This window comes from Eucalyptus grandis, chromosome 1 (assembly GCF_016545825.1).
Source record: "Eucalyptus grandis isolate ANBG69807.140 chromosome 1, ASM1654582v1, whole genome shotgun sequence".
Lineage (NCBI taxonomy): Eukaryota > Viridiplantae > Streptophyta > Magnoliopsida > Myrtales > Myrtaceae > Eucalyptus > Eucalyptus grandis.
This window is the reverse complement of record NC_052612.1, coordinates 50091997-50117743: the sequence shown is the minus strand read 5'-3', so window position 1 is coordinate 50117743 and position 25747 is coordinate 50091997. Positions and strand designations below refer to the sequence as shown.

The 25747-nt window shown below is 36.2% G+C and overlaps 2 protein-coding genes across 2 annotated transcripts; both read right to left on the bottom strand.

Annotated features, from left to right (window-relative positions):
* Nucleotides 1-4370: 4370 nt before the first annotated feature.
* On the bottom strand, nucleotides 4371-10355 carry LOC108960822. Its single transcript, XM_039309055.1, has 2 exons — nucleotides 9726-10355; nucleotides 4371-4893 (listed from the first exon to the last, which is right to left on the bottom strand). The coding sequence occupies exons 1-2, from the start codon at nucleotides 10281-10283 to the stop codon at nucleotides 4723-4725; spliced, it is 729 nt and encodes a 242-aa protein (XP_039164989.1). The 5' UTR covers nucleotides 10284-10355; the 3' UTR covers nucleotides 4371-4722.
* Nucleotides 10356-14522: 4167 nt separating this feature from the next.
* LOC104452786 (disease resistance protein At4g27190) lies at nucleotides 14523-24057 on the bottom strand. Its single transcript, XM_039300298.1, has 4 exons — nucleotides 21229-24057; nucleotides 14850-15102; nucleotides 14678-14742; nucleotides 14523-14561 (listed from the first exon to the last, which is right to left on the bottom strand). Exons 1-4 carry the CDS (start codon nucleotides 24055-24057, stop codon nucleotides 14523-14525), a joined length of 3186 nt encoding a protein of 1061 aa, XP_039156232.1.
* Between the last annotated feature and the right edge of the window lie 1690 nt (nucleotides 24058-25747).

The following is a 25747-nucleotide window of genomic DNA, read 5'->3' as shown; positions in this document are numbered from 1 at the left end:
AGATAAAATAATGAAAAAGTGAATTTATTATGGATGAGCCAAAGTGACACTTCGAGAGTTCATTTCGATTAATGTAATCAAGTCCTTACCAGCACTAATGAAAACATAGACTTTGAACACAACATCCTCCCAATCAATGAGTTTAAACACACCAACATTTTCCTGCATGCAAACGATTTTCTCTTGCAAATGTGGGCCAACCAGTAAAAGAAAATCCCCCCTGGTCACGTCCATCGCTCCCGAGCTTCACCATCCACGATCTGTCTGAATACCTAAGAGTCACAATTTGCTTGTTTCCTTGAATATGTAGCCTGATGAATGGAACAAGAACAGTATTCCCATTTACATTGTTGAAAAACCAACATATGGTGAAGAAAGACCAACATATTAACATACACTAATGAGAGAATCAAATCACGCATAGTGTGAATTTAACGCAGCAGTTGCTACCTTAAGGAGTTTTAATCAACAATAAACCATACAATGAAAGTCATCAATCTCAATGTGCAATATGAAGTCAAATGTCAAAATATACGCACCTAAAGTGCAATAGGGTACATAGCCAGAAGAAGCCTTCCATGTCTAAATATATAACACACATGCATTTAAGCCATGCAGACCGTAAGTGCAGGGGAAAAAGCAAAGATTTTGATGACTCGAACATGGATGGAATTGAAAATTTAAACTTAAGCTTTTCAATTCTTTCAAGCACAGCTAAATTAATGCTTTATCAAACTATTGGCTCAATATGACAAAGTAAAGTAAGCTTTTCCCCCTTCTCAAATAGCTTATTAATATAACAAAATACAACATTATCTCCTATTTGATAATAAAATTATTAGTCACTAGATCTACACTGAAACTTCAAAATCATAACAAGGCACCTCCTTTATCTTTCAGGTCTTTCCCTTTAGTTATGGAGGCAGCAACATTCTTTGTAATTTGCTTGTCCATATCAACTAGTCTCCTTGTATGATTAACATTTATAATCTACTTCTACAACATCAAATCACGTTATCAAATTTCTCCATACAAGACGACTTGGATTCCAATTCTTAAGATGTCTCAGCAATTGCTTTTCCAACACGTCTATCCACAGAAAAAGAAGACGATTGTTATCTTTCCAACGTCCAACCACCAGCTTATGTCCCAATAATTATCCTTTCATTCTTTTTCCTACTTCAATTACTCCATTGTTATGATATATACCTGATTTTAAACATATACCCACGAACACTTCGAGGAAAATAACATGTCATGCGGTTTACTACACAATGCGGCAAACTTGGAAATACACTAGAGTATAGGCAAAGACATTATAGCATGGATATATTTGGTTTTCAGACATGCCAGTCTCAGTAAATAAGCTTGGGATCTTACCAAGCCATACTTAACATAAGATGGCCTCATCACCACCTTGAAAAAGGGATGCTCCGTTTGAAATTTGTTGGCCGATTTAAGAGAAGCGAGAGGCCTTGGGTATGTGGAACATGAAAAAAATAGCTCATTGGTTACCTTAATATGCTAACTGTTTGGTCCTCCCTTACTTAAAAAACGACGACTTTAGCAACAATTTGTTTATCCCTGTACTTAAAAAATCGACGACTTTAGCAACAATTTGTTTATACTTCATTAATTAGACTTGCCATGACAAAATTTAGCATAGGTCGGAAGTTAATAGTATCACCACATCATTCCATAATCAATCAAGATTAACACAAGAGCTTCTTAATAAAATTATTCCAGAATTTGGAAAGAACAACGGAAAGAAAGTTACGCAAGCAAAAACAAGACATTTTAAACCGCAAATCACCCCTCCAAATTCTCATGATGATGAGCAGTCCGGAGTTTGTTAAGAACAAGACGTCAAAGTGTTGACGAGGCATGGTGAGTCTCTGAAAATTTTCAAATCGCACTATATCATCCCCATCGATGATAAGCTCAAACACGCAGAAATCTCCTACGCAGACGTGTTTCTCTCACCAATAGGGCAATAAAATTGCTAGTTTGAGGAACTTGTGCTTTAAGACTCTAATGTGGAACGGTTTTGAAGAAGAGAGCCCTAGCTGAAGAAGAAGAAGAAAGCGAGGACTGAGGAAGGTCTCTACGAAATAAGCTTCCGGCTTATTCAAGCGCAATAAGACACCAAAATCGGAAGAACTTACGAGTTTGTTGGGTCCATGTGGTGGAGAGAGAGAGAGAGAGAGAGTATGATCTTCTTCTTCAACGAAGTGAGTGGAGGATTGACTGTCCAGACTCGGCGGTGCCATCTCCGGCATCGCACTTACCTCTTCTCTCCGGCGGCGACTACGATAAGCGCAGCTAGCTTCTCTCAGTCCTCCGTGAAGGCAGCAGAGGTTCCCCAGTTTCGCTCCAACGAGGAAGAAGAAGAACGTTGGAGAGAGAGAGAGAGAGCCTCTAGCATCAAGAAGGAGAAGGAGCCCTGCTTTTGCTTTCTGCTGTTCAATTAAGGAGGCGAGATCCATTGATAGACAGGGTTGATGGTACGCTGATCGAATGTAATCAATAATAGAAAAGTTACAAAAAGAAAAATATATAAAACTTACGGTGCTGCAAAAAAAAAAAAAGAATGGATGAGAGAATCACATCAACTAAATCTTTACCGGTTTTATGTGCATTTGTTTATGCTGATAACTTTTGTATGGTTGTATTGAGATCATCACCCTCTTCCCAATTCCCCACCCACTGATATCTGAATAGTTACGCTACCAAACAACCGGCATATAGTTGGTGTGCTTAGCATACCCTTAGAAAATGTCTTCATTTTTGGGCACTCTTCCACTTCAATACCAAATAAGTATGGAAACCTGAAAGTGCAACTCGGGATGGAGGAGAAGCATTCTAGGCTTGGCAAATGTTGGAGTGTCAAATTATTAAGATTCCCAAATGTAATCACTTTTCCTTCTCCGTCTCCATCGTTTGCCACTATTTCTTTCATTCTTTCACATCCTATTATAGTCATCCATTTGAGATTCACCAAATTTGTGACTGTCGAAGTTGTTACTAGATATACCAATCTAGAGCAATTCTTCACCTTTAAGCTTGTCAACTTTTGGAAGGATGTCACAGTCGGAAATATTGTTGTCAAACAAGGACAATCCCAAACCTCCAATTTGTTGATGCTTTGAAGAATTTTCAACACTAAAGAGTCTTCTCTCCACACACGTTTTAGGTTGTGTAGCTCATTTAACTTAAGTTCTCTTAAACTTTCAAGCACTGGATGTTTACCATTGTCAACAAGCCCTTCATCCGGGAATATATCTTCAAAGGAGCTACAGAAGACCTCAAGGATTTGTAGATTTTGAAATCTCTCTAGGAGGAATTTGAGAGGAAAAGCGGCCTTTTCATCATGAAAGCATGCCAATGTTAGTGCTTTTAGCTTACCAAAGATGTCCTTTGGAAAATTTCTATCTTGTATCATCTGAATATTGTTATCGACTAATAAAAGTCTCTCCAAGTTGGGAAAGTCCTGTTGAATTGCCAATACAACAAGAGAAGTAAATTCAACAAAGTTTCTACAATAAATCATGTGCTATAAAAAATAAACCTATTAAGATGATTCTCATGGAAGGTGGCCATCTTCTTAAAGTTCATTATATCTCAACAGCCCTACATTCAAGTCTCAAGCTTTTAAAAGTCTCAAATAGAGGTTGGTATGGTTAAGTTTGTAGAGTGAATCTTGTCAAGATCCCTCCAAGCTCACCAAATTCATCTTTTATTAGAAATATCTTATTTTTTCAACTTAAATTAGTTATCTTTGGAAACTTATGCAATAAGATGCATGGATGATATTACCAAAACGTATGGGTCCACAAACTTAAGTGTGCTTGAGATGTAATAAAATATCTTATGTTGTCTTCAAACTCATAGGTAAGGAGTTTTGGGTTGTCTATAGTAATACAACAGGATGATTATGTATAAGACGAGATCAATTAAGGAATACAATAGAAAATAGTGCATTAAGGTACTAATGTTATTTTTGTTAAAATTGTTTGTATTGATTTTTTTTTAAGAGTTTTTAGAAGATGAAATAGAGAAGAAAAGTTCAAATGTGCAACACGTGTCAACAATGAAGTGGACCTCATGTCAAATTTTCATTGATTTCCCCAAGGAGCACCACTAGACTAGATTAGGAATATATCGCGCTTTCAACAAAAATCTATAATTATTTTTGTAATTATAGGTAATGAAATATCTTATGGGTGTCCACAAATGAAAAGTATACTTAAGATATTAGAAATATTTTAGTGTTGTCAACAAACTAATAAGTAAGGAAGATCATGTTTTCTATAGCAATATAATGTGGCTTGATTATGTAGTGGATATGAGATCAGTGAGTGCTTTAAAGAAAAAAATAGAAACTGAGGGAGAGCAGCTGAAATCATACCGTCTCAAATGAAGAGTGTGCTTCTTGGTCTGAAAGGCCCTGTTGATAATCTTTTTTAGTCCAATTGCTCATAGATGCTACAAAAGATAGCATGTTTGCTTTATCACAGTGAGTCACTCGCAATTCCTTCAAGAATGGCCAATTCAAAGTGGGCAAGTTGGTGCAGAAGTTCTTGAGTTGTGGCATATCATGTAACACTAGAGAGGTTAGTTTTGGGAAAAGAGTTCGAGTAGTATTGGAATGTGGAGTCTCATTCCCACTAGCGACTATTTCCTCGATCCCACATGACTCCACTTGAAGTTCCTTAAATTGGGTTAGACTTGTAGCCACCCAATGCGGAAACACATTTTCAAGCCTCTTACAATTCTGAACCTGCACTTTCTGAAATTGTCAAAAGTGAGAGTTTCTTGAGGATCGTCACTCCATATTTTGCTTAAATTGTCCATATGGGAGAGAACCATCCACTCAAGCTTGGGACATTGTACCTGGCATATTGAGAAAAATGAGTAATGAATGTGATTACATTGAGTTATGACCTCAAAGAAAGAATTTCTAAACTTCCCTCACTCTCACAAATCATGAGAATGCAAGAGCTTGTTAGTGAAAAAAAAAAAAAAAGGAGCGGCTAATTGATGCTTTCATTTAAGTTGACTAATGACTAAGGCCAAGTATATTGCATTGCAACAAGCATGAAATTATAAATGCATTTATAATCAATAGTACATTGAGCATCAACTTTTAAGTGCCTTAATTGACATTTAATACTAGCAACGCCTCATCCCTTTAATTTTTGGAAAGTTAAATGATGAATACTTGGAAGATGATTATATAAGCATGTCCATGTATATATGGTAAAGGATGGAGAAACACTACCCCCATTTTTTTTTGCCATATGGTGCCTCAATCATCATCAATCATTGATGCATTGAGTGATGAATTCCAGAAATAACTTTTTTAAATAGATCAATGTTTAGGATCAACAAGCCACGGAATGGGAGCACTAGTGAGATTTGTGCATCTTCACTTACAATTGACTGGCAACTCGAGTCCGACACTAATCAAATGTGTCTTCCTACGTGACAGAGATTATTTCCTCTATTTACTATGAGCACCACTACTTATTCAACACTAATACCAATTGCAAACATTACTTATGGATATTCAATTAATAAAGTTCACTAATGAGAAGCTTCATGCAAATTAGATGGCGAACCGGATAAAAAAAAATAATAACTTCAATTGTTTACAAGTTTTTTCTTTATTATGTGCAGAAAATTTTTTGTATTGAAAGAAAATAAATATGTAATAGGCACGGGCAATATAATGATTGGAATAATTAACATATATTATGATCTCATAAAAAAGCAAGTTGGGCCGACTTACTAGTTCTACATTGGACCATTAATAACTTTGCTTGAAATATTATTTATTCACTTTTGTGGTAGAATCTTGTGGTGGGCCAGTGGTCCAACCGCTCGCAAAAAATGGTAACCAATTTCTTATCCTTAATAGATGCCTTGTGTTGAGGATTTTGAAGTTTTGTTTGGGTGTTGGAGGCCAAAAGAAAAGTAAAAAAAAAAAAAAAAAAAAGTGGATGACCACAATATGTTTGTTTGGAGAAAATCAACCACGTTTTTTTTTTTTTTTTTTTACCGTGTTAGGATCTCTGATAGATTGTCCACTAAGAAGCAAAGTATTGATATTTTTCATTTGGTTACAATAAAATTAACGCAACTACGACTTTTCACAACCAAAAAAACAAATGACTTTCCACACTTCCCTTAATCTATTAATATTCTTAATTGAGGATTTTGATGAGTATTTGAAATTATCTAACAATATGGGAGCAAACTATTATTAGAGACAGATCATATTTGACACAAAAATGAAATTAATGCTATCACAACTTGTCACTACCAAAAATCATATGACTATTTTTATGCTTTCCCAAATTTATTAGTATTTTTGATTAAGTGTAATAATGACTTTTTGAAATATCCTCAAAATGTGGGGATACCTATTATTACATGACAACTTATACATGCAAATGACATTAGAAGTAAATAAATAATTAGCGATAACTCTTATGATAAAAAAGTAAACAAATGTATAGATACTCCTCATGATTAAACATTATACTCGCAAGGCAACAATAGAAAGAATTGCGCAAAAGTATTAGAATAAGAAAAAACACAAGCATTTCTTCCGTCAAGGAAAAAAAGCAATAACCGAAACTTATATGGAATCCATATAAAAAAAAAAGGCCAAAAAATCAAATTTGCGTCGATATCACACAATTTCTAGTGCCTCAGGATTTGACCCCAAAAAAGAAGTACCGGAGGAGGTCGTCATCTATTGCGTTTAGTCTTCACATGAGGAGAACTTCATGAGACGGAATGAAGTGTTGACCGGATGATTTATTCTTATTATTTTTAATTTTTTATGTAGCTAGGACATTGACTAAATATTGACTCTTTTTTTTTCAGATGACTAAATATAAAAAATCTCAATCCACCTCACTTTCCTTCTCCATTTACGCTTTCTCCTCCATCTCCAGCCACATTGAGCCCAACCTTCCCTCCTCCCTCCGCGTCGCCACCGACGGAGTTGCCGCGCGCCCAAGGCGACCATTGCCGGGTGCATCCAACCCTCTCCGTCATCTTTGTGGTCTGCCCATTCATGATGGCTCATCCATGGCAAACGCGTTCAATGGCCATGGCCACTCTTCCCGACATCTATTCCTCTGTTTTTTTCGCCGTTTTGACCTTGCAGTCCATGGCTGCCGGGATCTCAAACTCGCCATCAAGGTTCATGGCCATGGACAAGCTACGGTCGCCTGATCTATGGAGGAGCTTCCTCACGAGCCATGGACGAACTAGGCTTGTGTCCATGAACGATACTAGATCTGGAGGCACGAATCCAGTCCAGACCTTGGCGCGCAACGACCACGAGCAGCTGTGACGATGGAGGGGTGGCTCGGCCATGGACGGGGCCGATCACGAGCCAACCGCGGGCGACCATGGAGGGGACAGTCGCAGTCCATAAGCCGTTGTTGCTCACGACGGGACTTCCAGATCTGCAGCCATGGCTCCAGCCACAGCGGCTCGTCCATCGCTGCGAGCGACAATTGCAACTTCCGTCTACAACTCCGTGGCTATGGACGGCCAGATTTCGAGATCTGTAGAACGATGAGACGGACAAATCAGAGGAAGCCGGCCATGCTCGGCTTGGACATAGCGAGGGTCAGCCTAATCAAGGCGCCGGTGACTCCGCCGTTGGCAATAGCGGAGGAGGCGCGGAGGTCGGGCGGCTGTGGACGAAGGAGGAGGAAGAGAGGACTGAAGAGAAGATTTTTTAATTTTTCTTCGCCGGAATCAACGCCCCAACCGAATCGACACCGAAATCGCTTCCGCATCGGAGATCCACTTCGACCCACCATAACCAACAAGCTCCGGTTCGCGTAATCACTCGGAACCCATGGAAGCACGCGCACAAAGAGGAGGCGAGCTTCAGAGAAGCGATTCCGAAGCTTCCGATTCAACCATTGGACAGACCACCCAATCAATCGCCCCAAAAAAACAGAAGGTAAGAGGATGAGGGGGAGGGGGAGGGGGAGGAAGAAGAGTTATTGTTACTTGACTCTCTGTAGATTTGGTTCACTTTCTTTTTTCCCCTCGTCGCGAAGAGGAGGATCAAGGTGAAATGAAATGACTCAGAGCGAACATTTCTTTAGAGGGGGAGAAGCTAAATCATCAAATAGACTTTGTCTAATTTCTTCCTTTTTCTGTTTTCTTTTTTCTTTTTTTTTCTTTGTCTAGTGAGCGCACCGCAACAACACTGCAATAGACGGAGGCCAAGGCCATCGAGGAAGGAAAGAGAGGGAGAGAGAGAGGGAGCAAAGCCACACTAGAAAGAGGAAAGAGAGCTTTCCAGTAACGGGGCGTTATTGAAGGGAGGGGGAGCAAATATTTTGATCATTCAACTTACCAAAACCACATGTCGATTTGCTATGATTTAATATCCTACATGGTGTATTTAATGCACCTAATATTTTCTCTTCAATAGTGTTGTTGATTGGATAATTTATTCCAATTTTTTTAAAATTTTTATTTTAGCTAGGACATTTTTAAATATTGTCATCTAGTTAAAATAAGACTTGAATGCTGGACCACCCACGGAATTGCTACTATTTAGTGTCCAGCTGTCCTATTCTCTCTTTTATTTTTTCCCTTTTTTTGCCATTTCTTTTTTGAAAAAAACAATATGCATTTTCTCTTGCCAAGCATAGATTGTGGGCAATATCACACTAATTATCACTCAATATGATAATTTAGAGTTAATATTTATTATATAATGCAGGTACATAATTTGATAGGTTGTTGAAGTATAGCGATTCAAGTATGATTTACAAACAAAGAAGATGGACAACTTCATGCATATTGGCCTTTTTATTTTTATTTATTTTATTATCAAGACCCAGCTCAAGCATTGGTGATTATTAAGATATAAAAAAGTTGATTGCATTGATCCTTATCGAAGTTTAAAGCACTCCAATTAAAAAGAGCTATTCTTTCTAAGTCCTCCCATTTCATTGATTGGGAAGATGATTATGGTACAATGAGCTGTAATAGCTAAGCAATTTGTGAACTAGGCTTTTATAATTATGAAGTTTTCTTTTCCTCTTTTCTACATGTTTAATAGAATGACGCCAGTTTGGTTTTGTGCAAGAAAATATGAAGTGGGCGATACTTCATTTTTTTGTCATTTTTAATGCTATTCTATGTTTACTGTTTTGTTCTTTATAGTTGAAATTGCAAAAAGTAAATGTTTTCATATGGTTATTGTCATAACTTTTTAAAAAATCCTCTGTAATCAATTTTAAGGTATTTGCACACAATATGAGTTTATGAGCTCACAAAAATAACACTTCTAAAAATATGTGGAGATGGACAATTAATACTTATATTTGCTGAGGATTAGAAAAAAATTAATCTTTTAAGTAAATATTAATAGATTATGTACATAGATCTATATAATTAAATGATTTTAAAACTGCACATGGTTATCAATGTCTGAATTGTTTTGCATTAATACTTTATGGATGTGATCATGGATTATTGTGGGAAGGCAAATATTCTTGTCATCTTTGTTTAGGTATGAAACACAAGTCCCGATCAAATTTGAGCAAAGCATTGATGATTGATATTACAAACATTTATATCTAGCACTTTTGTCTACATACCATGCATTGTCCAATTATACGCGAACGAATATGTTCAAATGAAATGCCAAAAATGCATTTGTTTGAGAGACTAACCTGTGGAGTGAAAAGTGAAGGGGTGCCATTGTCAATCTCCATTGAAGATTGCCAAGTTAGACTTCTCATCTTTGGGCAATGGGCAATGCTCAACTTTGATAAAATAGGGCATTCTAGCATATGATTCTTCCACAAGAGGAAACTAGTCAAATTGGGCAAGCATTCTAGAGTTATTTGCCAAAGATTTGGGAATGTAATCTCCTCCACTGCTCTTCCCTGCCCTTCTTCATCTGCGATCACTCCTTCCATTTGATCACACTCCTTTATTTCCATCTGTTGTAGATTTGGAAGACATTGAGCCATTGATGGAACAAAAGCATGTCTCAAGTTGCTGCATTTATAAAGGCTGAGATGTCCTAGAGAATTGAAGCACATTGTTCCTTGGAGATCTCTATTCCATAGTTGCCTCAACTTTGGTAGATTGACCAAGTCCAAATGCCATAGCCGAGGCAACACCTGAGTGCAATCCACAGCCTCAAGCCCTTCAAGATCAAATATTTCTTCCAAAGGCTCGCAATCACGCACTTGCAAGCTTGTCATTCTTTTTAAAACAAGCATCAAACTGGATGGAATAGCATTAATAAATGATGGACATTTATCCACTACTAATGATTTTAATTGCCAATATGACGTGATGGGATTAAGTTCACTATGCCATTTTCCAATCAGCTCCGAGAACTCAAACAAGCGCATATACTCAGTCCCCGCGAACGTAGCCTATCAGAAAATGCATCATTACATGTAAAATTATAGTTAGCAAAACAAAAAAAAAAATTACTTTATTGGTGATAAGAAAAAGTCAAATTGCACAGAATTTAATAACTGAAGCATACCATTTCTTCTAACATATTTTGGATGGTCGTGTTGAGGTTTCCCTTCCAAAAATACTGGCATTCATTCAAACCTACTTTTACTCCCTTTAGCTTTGGCGCCTCTATTTGTCCCTTGTGGAAGAACTTCATCTTGGGACATGTATTCACAATGATATCTTCCAAGAGAGGGAACATTAAAGTGTCTCCATTTGAGCTGAAACATCTCAAACTAGTCAACCTATCAAGCTCCATATACTTCAATTGATTGAAAGCCACTACATGCCCCTCCTTTCCTCCCTCATCACTAATGACTTTCGTCAATATTTCACATTTACTAATCCTCAATTTTGTGAGTTCCACCAAATTTGTAGCCATTGTCAGTGTGAACATATTTGATAGCCCATGACAATGTGACACATCTAGAGTCTTCATATGCTTGAAAATAACTTGGAAAGGATGATGCTACTTTTAGCTCATGACTTGGGCCTTCTATGGCTTCCACATTGATGCTCAGCTCATTTGATCCTTCCTTCTCGATGAGTTCCACAATGCCGCATTGATTGATCTTCAACTCCTCAAGTTGGATTAGATCTCTGGCTATTGAGGTTGAAAACAAAGAGGTGAGCCTAGCGCATCTCCGAAGGGTAACCGAACGTAGACATTGGAATTTAATATGACGGTAGAGTTCCTTATCCCATACACAGTTTAGCATTGATAAGTCATCTAACTTCAGCTCTTTTAACGGAGAACAAGCATCACTATTTCCATCTAGAGGATTTAGTGGCTGGAGTTTAAAAACAACTTCAAGGGAATCACATGCTTTTGCTATCAAAGTTTCCAGGCTCAAGAGCTGTCCTAGAATGAAAGAAGGTACGGCATTCACAAGCTTTTTGCATTCATTAAGTGAAAGCAATTTTAGTTTAGAGAAAGAATCCGTGGGGATTTGACCGTGCCATATCATCTTGATGTTATCCATGCCCTTGATATATAAATTCTCCAAGTTAGGAAATGCAACCTGCGATACTCACGGAATTGGTGATTTAGTTAAATTACAAATTCATGAACTTCCAAGATGTAAATAAAGAAGAGTGCCAAGATGTAAATTATGAATTCATGGAATTGGTAATTCTATCTTAAGTTGCACAAAAGAAAAAAAGAATAAAATGAAAATAGTATAAAAAAAAAATGTCCATACTAATGTTGATGACTCCAGAATGAAAAGACTATTGGAATATACTGGAGTTGCTAAGTACGAATTTTGACTAGAATGTCTTAAGCATGGTCAAAATGGTAATTTGGATACGCTCATATAACAATCATCTAATGACATTAGTGTTTCATAGATCCCAAACTCAAATAAAATCTCTCCCTTTGTGCTTTTTGGCTAGCCCAAGAATGAAATAGTTACTATACATAGCAATTGTTAAATCACTTAGAGAAGGTCATTTAAGTTACAATATGGATGAAATTCTTCAGTGAAATTGCACCATTTCGTAAATTAATTAAGAATGAGGAAGAATTTATTTAAAGAAACAAAAAGCAAGTCAAATGGGTAATCACTGTTAGAGAATGCAGCTAAGAGATCGCTTGAGGAAGAATATTAGCCATTAGAAAGAAAATGATGGAGAGATTGAGATTAAAAAGGCAATAGATCAACAATCAAATGGTGCACTACAGTAAGAGATATGATTTTATCTAATACCGAATGCCTCAAATCAATATTAGATCACTCTAAAGCAATTACATAGTTAGGCTAAGAGAAAGCAATTAAAAAAGGAATCGATGGGGTCAAATGAACAAATCCTACTCACATCATTCCACACTTCAAACCACTATATATACTTGATCGATAATTTTCCTTTTAAAATTGATTTTCTGTTAATGCTAGAAAGGTCCAATAGTTATATGCGAATGAAAATCATATACATATACTCGAGTCAAATTATAGAAAACAGTGCGAAATATCTCATTATAATAGATTAAAAATATCTAAGAAGGTCGACGTATTAATCCCATGGGAGGGCCCATTTGTACGGCCTATTTTGGCTGCATAAACAACACTTTAGGTGAACGACCTATATTGCTTTTAGTTTAGTCAAAGCCAACCCGTCCGTACATTGCTCTATTTCATTTTCTTCCGTACATTGCTCTATTTCATTTTCTGCGGAAACATTTTTCCGCTATGCGCTCGACAATTCAGATGACTCAACTGAAATGGCTGATTTGCAAAATGTATTTTATTTCTTTAACAAAAGTTTCATAAGAATGGTCTTGCAGTTCATGTAAAAACTAAGAGGAGTGATATTTGAAGCCCAAGACCCGAGAGGTCTTGTTTAGTCAGGAGACGGAGAAGGCTTTGATTCCTTTTGCTGGTGCAGTTAAGAAAGAGTAAAGCTTCCTTCAACTAGGAAAAAAAATGAGATCTTATAAGTGCAAATGAAGTTAAGTGAGTGTCTTAAAGGCCCTTCATCTCCAACCTCTTGAACATTACAGCTCACTTTCCTCTCGATTGTTTTTTCCGTTGCTTTCAATGTACATGTAATGTCTAAGTTGTTTGTTCAGAGTTTTAAGTTTCTTGTGGATATCGGAAAGCTTTTAGAGATCCTATTCGGTAGTTGTATTACCCATTCATGCTTTGTGTAGGTACCATAAGAGATGTTCAACCATCTTTATGGAAACTATGTCTAAAGAATTTAAAAGTGAGAAATTGCAACTCATACATGTCTCTGAACACTTATGCTTGTATGACACTCATTTTCTATTAAAATATTTCAACCAAAATATACATTATAAGTAACTTACTTAGTTTTTATCTTGGCCATGCTTATCTCTGGTATATTTAATATTTTAACGTAATGCTAATCGCATACCTTTTGATTGAAGAGTGCAGTGTCGAATGACCTGACGCAATCTTGACTTCGACTTTCTCGTGCACCTGTAATTGGTATTTTATTGGATGAAAAGAATATCACCATTTGTATTGCAGAGATGAATATATCTACAAGACAATCTTCAATGATAAAAATAAAAAATCAATCTTACACTTTCCATGAGAGAAGCACGTCAAACTTTTCAATTGTTCTAATTGTAAAACGGCTAACATCGGGAATGCCAAAATTTCTGATGTTTCCATTCCCAACCCTCCTTCCTCCATAATGATTGCCTTCGTCTTTTCACAATTTGATATAGTTAGTCTTTTCAGTTGTGTGAGAGATTTAACCATGGATGGGAAAAATATAAACTCGAGGCTATCCAAGCCATAGATTCCTAATGTCTCCAATCTCTGAAAGGCAACCTGTGAAATTTGCTCATAGAATTGGTGATTAACTTAAATCTCGAATTCATGAACTTTCAAAAAGTAAATATAGATGAGTGCCAAGTGGAGAGGGGGACTATTAAATTGCACAAAAGGCAAAAAAAAAAAAAAAGAAGAAGAAGAATAAAACAGAAAAATGAAGTAAAAAAATCCTCATACTAGCGTCATTTCTAATTGCCAGTCTTTCCTTCACTAAAAAAAAAACTTGCATTGTTGAGCTTAATTTGATGAGTGAGCTAGTTTTATTCCATCGAAAGAATTTCTGCTTCGGAAATGGATTAGCGAGTGGAGCATTACTTGTCTCTCTCTGTATAATAAAGCAAACTTAACACTTTCCACCTCAAAATTCTACCCATAAATAGTTCAACCGGTATCCATGGCCAGCGTCCAATGAGAACAATGGCAAAAATTAAAAGCCCTGAAGACTACAGCAATTAAGAAAAGGCGAAGACATAAAGGCTCACACACATTGCCTTGTGGGACCCACAACAAATATGTCTAGGACCCTCTAATGACGAGGAAATTAACATATTGCAGGAGTCTTGGGCTCCACCATCAACTTCAGTGCTTATCGTCATTATGAAAATACACTAGTGAACGAAATGGACGCCTCAACTTTTGTTGGACAAAATAGTAGTGCGCTTTTCTTAACTAGGCAATTGTGTGTCCTCAGTTTACTGACTTCTCTCTTTTAATGTTAGTAAAACACTATCAATAGCCAATAGAGCATGATATCAAACATACATTAAAAGTAAGTTAGTTTTTATCTTGGCTATACTTGTCTCTGGTATATTTAATATTTTGACGTAACGTTAATCACGTACCTCTTGATTGAAGAGTATAGTGTGGCATGATTTGACGCGATCTTGATTTTGACTTTCTCGTGCACCTGTAATTGGTATTTCATTGTATGAAAAGAACATCACCATTTGTATTGCTGAGATGAATATTTCTACAAGACAATCTTCAATGATAAAAACAAAAAATTAATCTTACACTTTCCACGAGAAAAGCACCTCAAACTTTTCAATTGTATTAAGCGTAAATTGGTTAACATCGGGAATGCCAAATTTTCTAATGTTTCCATTCCCAACCCTTCTTCCTCCATAATGATCGCCTCTGTCTTTTCACAATACGATATAGTCAGTTCTTTCAATTGTGTGAGAGATCTAACCATGGATGGGAAAAATATAAACTCAAGGCTATGCAAGCCACTGATTTCTAATGTCTCCAATCTCTGAAAGGCAACCTGCGAAATTTGGTAATGGAATTAGTGATTAATTTAAATCTCGAATTCGTAAATATACACGAGTGCCAGGGAGAGAAGGGGATTAATTAAGTTGCACAAAAGGAAATAAAAAGGAATAAAAAAAAATGGACTGAAAAAATCTCCATACTAGCTTCGTTTCTAATAGTCTTTCCTTCACTAAAAAACTTGCAATGCTGAGCTTAATTGATGAGTGAGCTAGTTTTACTGCATCCGAAGAATTTCTCTGTTAGAAATGTATTAGCGCATGAAGTCTCTCTGTATAATAAAGCAAACCCAACGATACTTTCAACCTCAAATTTTGGCCCAAAAAAAGTTCAACTGATATCCATGACCAGTGTCTAGGGAGAACTATGGCGAAAGTTAAAAGCTCCAAAGATTACGACGATTAAGAAAACGCAAAGACGTAAAGACTCACACACACTGCCTTGTGGGACCTGCAACAAATATGTCCAGGATCCTCTACCGACTGACAGGGAAATTAACGCATTGCAGGAATCGACACTATAAAAGTGCAATCCTTTCTGGTCAACAAAATAGCCGCCTCAACTTTTTCTAGACAAAACAGTCGTGCACTTTTCTTAATCAGACAATTGTTTGTCCTTAGTTTAATGTTAATAAATCATTATCGATAACTAATTTAACAAGATATCAAACGTAAATATGTGGATTTGTGTTCGTGATGCCAAAAGTGAATTTAGTTATATCTATGCGTACTGTAAAAGCCAGATACAAAGACATTTAGTTGAAAGGACTTAGTATTTAGATTTGTAGATCGCCGTGTTGAGAAACCACAATGACCACATATGGTCTTATGAGACTGGGCAACCATTTGTTTTTCTTGATAAGATATTGAAGCCACATAAAAGTTACAATCTAAATTGGATGGACTCAACAATAAGAAAACTCAAATTTCGGCACAAATTTCTTGAAGATTATGATGTGGAGCACTTGAATCTTTGGAAATTAAACTAACACATACTAAGTAGGTGAATTGAAATACAAGACCCGTCGAAACTTATGAAGTAAGTCTCTTTAAATTTTTTTGGACTTTAGGATATTGAATTTTCCATTAAGGCACCAAGTTCCATTATTTGATATTTTGTTATAGACGTGGCGTTATCCACGTGACCCAATCTCCCTAAAGGAGTATCCAAGGGTGATCACCAAATAAGATGATCTTTAAGGTGAATCTTACTCATGAATTCTTTAGCGAGACATTCTCTACTCAACGTGGGATATGGAGCTACACAAAAGTAATTTCTTTTACCACAGGGGATTTCAAATTCTGCTGTGTGGAGTAAAGAAATGGTGAACATCACTTTGGAACTCCAAGAACAAGAATTCCAAATTTGCAATGACGAGTTTGTTGTGACATAATGAAAATCATACAATTGCCTAAGCCTACTTTTACTATAAAAAAAAGAAAAAAGAAAAAAAGAAGAATACTATGTACAAAATTCTGTACCCTTACAATTATGGGGCATATGCAATGATTAAGTGCTTATTTAAACACGATACACAAAAGGCATGCATCAATTAAATTAGGATAGCTGTTTTTATTTGAAAATTCAGTCCGTCCCATTCTTAGTATTGTTTTTCAAGAGTCGCCTATATTATACATTTTGTGGATAATAACAATTATTGATAACTAAATTCAATGGAACACATTTCAAAAGATTATAAATTACTTTACTTATGGAATTACTTTAATGCCAAAATTCCCTTCATTTTGTTTTGATGAAACCCTATTAATATACATATATTTAGCAACACATAAATTGAGATAACTCATAACCCATCACAAACTAAATTTACGGGGATTTCCTGCAATTAGTTTGATAACATATTTATTTGGGAAGTCCTTCCATTGTCAAGGACTACAAGGATGAGATTGAAATGTAACGGACAAATCCATCAACATAGCATTTACAATTACAAAGGACAGTAAGGATATCTACGTGATATAGCAGGTATCCTATATGGTTGTTGAAGAAATTTATAAGCAAGATAATGTACAACCTTTAGGATAATTTTTGCACGTATGAAAATCTATGATAGACAAAAGCTAATTTATGACCTTAAAAGACAACTAATGAACTTTACCTTTTATTTACAATATAAAAAGGGATGCTATTACGATTGGAATTTGTTTGCATTTTACAAGAAATATCTGGAATTGCAATCATCAAGAATTCGCACTCATTATGGTTACTAATAACAATTAATTTATGCATGGAATATTTTTTAATTGTCAAATTATATTAATTAGATGGAGATATATACAGCTTATGTCCCATTAGTCTCAGCGAGGTCGGGCCTTCTATATAACATCTAGTTACCAGCCCAACTCAAAAATTAAACCTTGGGCGAGCAATGGTATATGAATATGACTTATGGACACGAAGTTGATAACTGAATGTAATTCCTCATTCATTTAGGTCAAGAGGACTATTCACACACTGCTATTGCTTGCCTCCTTGATAAAATCCAACAAAATGGGCATTTTATTGTCTTTTCCTTCTCAAATATCTCCAATTTCTCCGGATTTTTAGGCAAAAAGGGACCATTTTCCCCGCAAAACAACATGAAATTAGACATGTCAGCAGTGGGGATATCGCAATAATTGAGTGGTCACTAGTCATTGACACTGGTTGAGATCCCAACTTTCATTAAAAAATAGTAAATAACTTGAGATTATTTGGACTTCCTTTTTTCCTATCCTTTGTAAATTACCTTGGGTATTCGTTTCAATTCAAACGCAATAGTAGCCTATCCTAATTACTCAACCTTGTTGTTATAATTTCCTTAATCAACGTGTCTAAAAGGTGAAGAGACCCATGGTCCCCATGACAATGGATAGCTTTATTTACTTTTTGTTGTAAAGAATAACTAGTCTTTACAAAAGTTCATTGCTACAGCTCGAGGAAAGCTTTCATCTGCCAAGTTGCTTTCAATCTCCCATCTATCTTGCCATCACCCCTCGCTCCCACCAATACAACAAGTTTAACTTTTTTGTGCTTCATTCATTAGTCTATTGTCATCCCCGAGAAGCCAACCTTAGACTTCTACTTTTGTATGCTACCATCACTTTATAATGTCGAAGGTGATTTATTGCATTTTTAAGAAGCATTTCATTAAAAACCCATGGACCTTCACATATCTAGGTTTTACACAAAAAAAAAAAAAAAAAAAAAGAAGAAGTACTAAGGCAAGAGTAACTCTTTTTTGAAAATTTAGAATCTAGAAAGTTAAAAGCCCCAAAGACTACGACCCAAAAAAAAAAAAAAAAAAAAAAGGGCAAAGCCACAAAGGCTTGTTGCCAGATCTCCATGGTAACTCAAGGCACGGGCTTAAGAAAAGTCACACTCTGACTTCACAACCTTGTGGAATCCACCACTTATATCTCCATCACTCTTTATTAACGGGGAAATTAAAGTATGGCATGAGCCTTGGGCCACGCCACTATAAAAGAGCAATCTTGTCTAGTCAAATAAAACCCTCTACTTGCAGTAGTTTTCCCCACATATAAAATATAGCCATGAGCTTTCCTTAATTGGGGGCATTGTTTATCCTTTAGTTTACTGATTCTCTTTCATGTTAGTAAATTACCATCCGTAGAAGTGCGGATAGGACCATAAAATATATTGACAGCAGCCTAACACCACTTTCATTGCTCCTCTTTTTGAACTTACTTCCAAGCTAAATTACTTCCTACAAGGTAAGCTCATATAACCTATCCCAATTAATCATCTTCGTTGTCGTAATTTCCTTAAGGATGAGTCTCAATTTGCAGCCTACATGTCCGAAACCATAATATTTTATGTGAAAAAACCCCATTATCCCTCATTACAATTGAAGGCTTTGTTTTTCTGTTTTTATTTTTATTTTTGCTCGAAAAGAGTAACTTGCCTTTTTCATAAGTTCAGTGCTATAACCCTAGAAAATTCTTCATTCGCAAAGTTACTTGCAAGTCCCGTCTACTTCGCCCTCATCCATCGCGCCCATCCATACAAACAAGTTTTAACTTTTTTGTGCTTCATTTATTGGACTTTTGTCACCCCCAGCTAGATAACGACAGAAAGCAAAAAAAAAAAAAAGCGCAAAGCCGCAAAGGTCCTTTGCAAACTTTCCCCGTTCTAGTTCCATTGTCTCTGAAAGTGAGCTTTCACCATGGAAGCTCAAAGCATGGGCAGAAGATTAGTCGTACTCAGACTCACTGGCATACGGGACCCACGACTTAAATTTCTATGACTCTTTATTGACCGAGTAACTAACGTATTGCCCTTGCTCAAAAAAAAAAAAAAAACTAACGTATTGCCAGAGTCTTGGGCCCACCTTCAACTTCAGATGGTGATCGCACCATCGTAAAAGGGCAAGCTTGTCTACTCAATGAAATAGCCGCTGCAATTTTTCTGGACAAAATAGCCGCGCGCTTTCCTTAACTAAGCAATAGTTTGTCCTTAGTTTACTAACATCTCTTTAATGTTAATAAATCACTATTAATAACCAATTTGATATCAAACACAAATTTGTGTTTGTGATGCCCAAAGTGCATCCAAATACATCTATCCATACACGAATTTGTCTACTCAATGAAATAGTTGCGGCCGTGCGCTTTCCTTGACAGGGCAATTGTTTGTCCTTAGTTTACTAGCTTCTCTTTAATGTTAGTAAAACACTATGACTGCATTTTGCAGTCGAGATAAAATTTATGATATGATAAATTTATTATATTATATATTTGGTGTTTGCTCAAGATAAAATAAAACTAGATACAAGAGAAATATAAGTAGGATAAAATTATCTCATGGAGAGACGGGAAAAAGGAATATGAGATTTCTAATATCCATAGTAGAAAAGTTATTTTTATCGAATAACAACTTTTTAAATTAATAAAATTAAAATTATATTTCAATATAAATAATATTTGAATTCTAATATAAGAAATTAAAAATAACAAAAAAAAAATCAATTTAGTTATTTTAATTTAATCTTATTTTTAATTATACTCGAATTTAATTCTATTTTATATTATAAATTCAATATATAAATATAAATATATATTTATATTTATTACATATTTTAGGTATATTAGTACAGTTTACTATTTAATAAAATTTTATTAGAGAATGATGGGAGGGGAAAAAAGAAATAAAAAAGAAATTAAGTAAAAAAGGAGAGGAAAAATAAAATAAAAAAGTAAATAAAAATAAAGTAGGAAAGAGTATTGCCAGAGATTTTTACTATATTAGTTTGTAAAATTTTTGGTTCATTTATATGAATATGCTATTGTATATCAAATAATATATATGATATGATGTAAATATATCCAATTTTATTACTGTAATCAACAAACAGTGAATATGATATAGTAAAATCCTTGAATTTTCATATCTTATAATATTCAGTCTTATCATGATTAGAAACCTGTACGACTAAACATAGCCTATTAATAACCAATTTGATATCAAGCACAAATTTGTGTTTGTGATGCCAAAAGTGCATCCAAATACATCTATCCATCCTATATGCATGTATGAACATGCACAAAATTCTATACTCTCATAATTATAGAGCATATGCAATGACTAAGTGCTTGTTTAAACACAATACACAAAATACGAGCATCAATTAGATTAGTAAAGTTGCTTTTATTAAAAAAACCCGATCCTCCTTCCCATCCTTCATATTAGTTTTTAAGAGAGTCACTTATATTATACATTTTGTGGATAATAGCAAAGTTTGATAACTCAATTCAATGGAATCCATTTCAAAAGATTAAAAATTACTTTGCTGATGGAATTATTTTAGTGCTGAAATTCCCTTCAATTTTGCTTATGAGACCCTATTGATATGGATATACTTGCGGCATGTGAGTTGAAAATAATTCAGAATGTATCACAAACTAAATTTACATTGATTTCACACAATTAGTTAGGTTTCTACACAATGAGAGTAATATAAGATTGTTTATCTGATTGCAGAGAAGCATGGAAGGATAAGCTAATTAGGAAAAAAAATAAATTGAAAATAAAAAATTGAATAAGCATCATAATTTGTGTTACATCTAATTAGCAAAGGAGGGAAAAGTTAATAAATAGTTACCTGTTGCCCATTGAAGAATGCAATTTGAGTGCTAACTTGGTCATTTGATGTACTACTTGAAGGAGTTGACTTAGTATCTAAAAAGTTCTTGATATCTGGCAAGTTACACAATTTCAAGACATGCAAGTTATGCAACTTCACTTTGCTACAAACATCAACTTCTACAATCCCACGCATTAACTTGCACTTGACAACTTCGATCTCTTCTAGCCGTGGAAGTCCTTTCAATATTGAAAGAGGAAATAATACTTCCATCTTGTTACAACTTTTGACTCGTACTACTTTTAATGTATTGAAGGACTTGGAGGAGATATTGTTGGTGCATATCTTCTCCAAGGTGATGAGATTCTCGAGAAGTAACAACTCCAATGTCTCAAAATATGTATGGGATGGCGATCGGAGAATGTATTGGATGGAGGAACTATTCGTGACCTTTAGATGCTTCAATTTTGGAAAACCATTTTGGGATAATGAACAAATGCTTTTCTCACATCCATCGAACTTGTCTAAAAGCAGACAGTTAGCTGTGCCAGAGATGCTTTGTATGAATACTCTTGGGAGAACATCACTTAATGGATCCAACCCGAGCTCTAATGTCCTCGATCCTTTGCACTCAAGACACCAGTTGCCGGCATTACCTATTCGAATTTCATACTTGGTTAATTTCTCGACATTTAGATCCTCTGGGAGCATACTCGGACTACGAATGGACAAATGTAGAGTGTGGAGCTTCTTCATGTGATTCAATTCAATCAGACTAGCACTAGTTGGTGGAGTTTGCTCCACAACATTCCATTGGTCAAAGCTATTCTTCATGTACAACTCCTCCAATTTGAACAAGCTTCGAAGTACACCTGATTCAATTATCTTAAGTTTATTACACCGAGTCAAGTCTAACAACCTTAGGTTTGCCAGTTGCCCAATTTCTCTTGGCAATTGATGAATATCAGAGCCCTTCAAGCTAAGAATTTCTAACCCTTTCAGCTCGCCAAGAATGGCTACATTATCTAACGAACAATAGTCAAGACACAGAGTGCGTAAGTTCTCCAAGAATTGAAACGATGAAGAGAAGCAAGTGAGATGTATCCCAATAAGATTTAAGACCATGAGCTTCCTTATAGAGTAAAATAACGAATATGAGACTTTAAGAGATTCATCGTATGTGAACAGCAAAAAGATCTGCAATTCTGGGCAATCTAATTCTTGGGGAAGCTCATTTATGTCAACATATGGAAAGCATATTGCCCTACAACTTTTGAGCTTGTCCTTCGGCAACTCCATTATTGACTTATCTTTATCTTTCAACACGAGAAGAGGGTGATCTCTAAAAGCAACAGAGGCAACAAATTCACGAACCAAGTCATGTATTTTGAAACCATAAGCATCTCCATTCTCTAACAAAAGGGAGGAGGCTTGAAGAGTACGAATCCCCAATCTCAACCTTTCTCTAGCTTCTTCTATGTTGTCATCTTCTCGAAATAGCCCCCAACCAACGCCATACCTCACCAAGTTTTCAAAAGAGGGATTAGAGGTGCCATAAACAACACATAGCGCTAGCAAAGACTTCTCTTCGCCTTTTAAATGATCATAACTCAATTGCAACATGTCATTTATCACCCCACGAAGGTGTTTGTTTTTAGACAACTTGATTTGTTTCAAAGCAATCTTCCATTCAGGCAAACCTACGCCTTTAAAATATTTTGCCATACTGACAATAAGGAAAGGCAAACCTGCACATTTGTGGAGCGCTTCATCCACCAAGGGTTTGAACTCATTATCATGAACTTTGTCTCCCGCAAACTTCTCAAACAACCTTTTTGCCTCTTCCTCCTCTAGCTCACCAAGGAGGAAGTCCTTGTCGCAGCCCATTGCACTTTTTAAAATATCTCGATCTCTTGACGTCAACAATAACTTGCATCCTATGACTTTATTATCATGTCCACAAGGAATGCCGACTGATTTCAAGTCTAGCCCCTTCCACAAGTTATCCAGTATTATGAGGACCTTCTTGTTCTTACTCTCCTCTTTCAACCTCTGTTGTAGAAGTTCCGCTCGCCCGGCGGTAGTCTCTTTGGTCTTTATGTCAGTAAGGCCCAAGGCATCCGCAATCTCTCCTTGAATTGTCCAGATGTTTGGATTTTCCGACACGTTGGCCTTAGCGACCCAATCAAATGACTTCTCTTCGCTAATCATCCTTTTGACTTCCTCCAAAAGCGTGGACTTGCCAAGCCCGCCCATCCCATGAACCCCGACCACGCTGTTGCTGTCATCGGCAAGAGCGTCCTTGATGCCCCGTATGATTTGAACTCTAGATTCGAAGATGTCATAGTCTGCAAGCTTAATCGATGTCGAGGCAGAAGACGCAGAGGTCATTGCAGTGACATCCCCCGGAGAAGGATCGATGAAACAGATGTCTTTCAATTCCTTGAATCCGTTGCATTTTTCAGCGAGTTCACGAATGACCTTGATCTCGGCCTCGGCCTTCATGCTGAACTGATAGCGACATTTGGGGTCGGGAAGGGTCCCGTAGCAGCAGGTCTTGCTTGCCTCGTCGGAGGCGTCCAACAGTCCTTGCGCCTCCTTCAAGTTCTCCTCACAACTTGCCTTCCAGTTCGTGAAGGTACTGTGGAAGTTCCGAACATTGTTTTTGGCCGCTTTTTCAAGAATCTGGACCCTATCAGCCTCGATATTCAGATTCTGGACTTCCTCCCGAAGACGGTCGGCGAAACTCTTGGAGGAGATCACATATTCGAATCGACGCTTGATGGGAACAACTACATAGCTCTTTAAGACATCCCATGCAATAGAAACGATAGAATCGGCCGACATCTTTCTTTGATTTTTTTTTTTTCCGGATAAAGAAAGAGCAAGAAAAAAGAGAGATCGAGAGAAAGAGAATGATGAAAAGGAGGAGCAGATACCGAAGAAGAAGAAGAGGAGGAGAAGGAAGAAGAATGGTTGAGCTTAGGAGAAGAAAGAGCGAAACAGAGCGAGAGGCAAAGAAGGCCAAGAGATTTTGAGTGAAAAAAAGACAGGAAGGGGAGCGTCGAATAGCAATGAATGGAGGAAGAAAGAGACGATTCTCAACCGTTGAAGGAAATGAACGATTCAACTCTAACCATTGCCCCGGAATATATGTACCTTACATCGGAGAAGCACCGACACTCTCCTTCGAGACTCTTCGTATCATGTCGGACACTTTGATATGTATTTGACACATTCTCAACCGTTGAAGGAAACAAACGATTCAACTCTAACCATTGCCCCGGAATATATGTACCTTACATCGGAGTAGCATGACACTTTCCTTCGAGACTCTTCGAATCATGTCGGACACTTTGACATGTATCTGACACACTTCGATACTCGATCAACACGTGTCAAAAATCTAATATCTAGTCGGGTTATTTTTAAAAAATTTCAATAAGTGAGGGGTTAAAATATATATAAATGTGAAAAAATAAAAGTGAAAAATAATAATACATGGGAAAAGAAAGAAAAAAAAAAAAACTTAATTTTCTCTTCTCTTCTAACTCTCACTTTTCATGACACACAATCCATCATCAAGTTTTTTTCCTTCTATCTTCTAACACATCTGATAGCAAGTTTAAAATATAAATTGCTTATTTTTTTCCTCTAAATTTTATAGATTATTGAAATAGAGTTAAATTTGTCAAATTGAAATAATGAATGATATTAATAAATGATGGATTAACATTTTTAGTGTAAATTTATTATTTTATGCTTTTTATTATTTTTGAATAAAATATTAGGTATATGTAAATATATACATTTAATATACAATATGTCATAATGTATTAGAATTCTTTTGTTTTTTTTTTAGAAATGATGTGTCGACGGATCGTGTCATATCGTCATATTGCGTATAATAAAATGTAAAGATGAATGAAGAGAGGGAATGGACAAGGACGGGCCACACCCACATGGCATTGTCACTTACCGTGATTTCTTTAGGATTTAAATTTTTGAAAGCGGTGACAATTAGCAGATCGCTCGCACAAAGTTGTTTGACAAAGAGACGTGACATGCAACTTTACAGGGTCTGCCATCAACTAAATTTTTAATGCGGACCTTACACCAAGGCAGAAGCACGAGTGGACCTTAGGAAAACACGTGAAAAGGCACCTTTACTCTTTCCCATAATATTAAACATTTTCATCGATATTTGCATGTGCTCGCTTGCGTGATATTGATTCTGAAATGTACATAAACCCTTCAATGACTGATTGCAATACCCGGTTGATTAGACAAGAAAGCATTCTGCAATAGAAGTTCCGCTCGGTGCCAATGATGGTATAATAACTTTGGTCAAAGTAAGGTCCTCATAGTTTCAAATATATCTGTACCATCCATGGTAAATTGGGACTTCTCATGCCACTAAATGTCGTATATCAAAACACTTGAATAAGATGAAAGCTATGATTAATACGGATGGTTCTACATATGTTTCTCTGGAAATTATTGATGTGCAAATTCTTTGTGCCCAATAGTTGCCCCT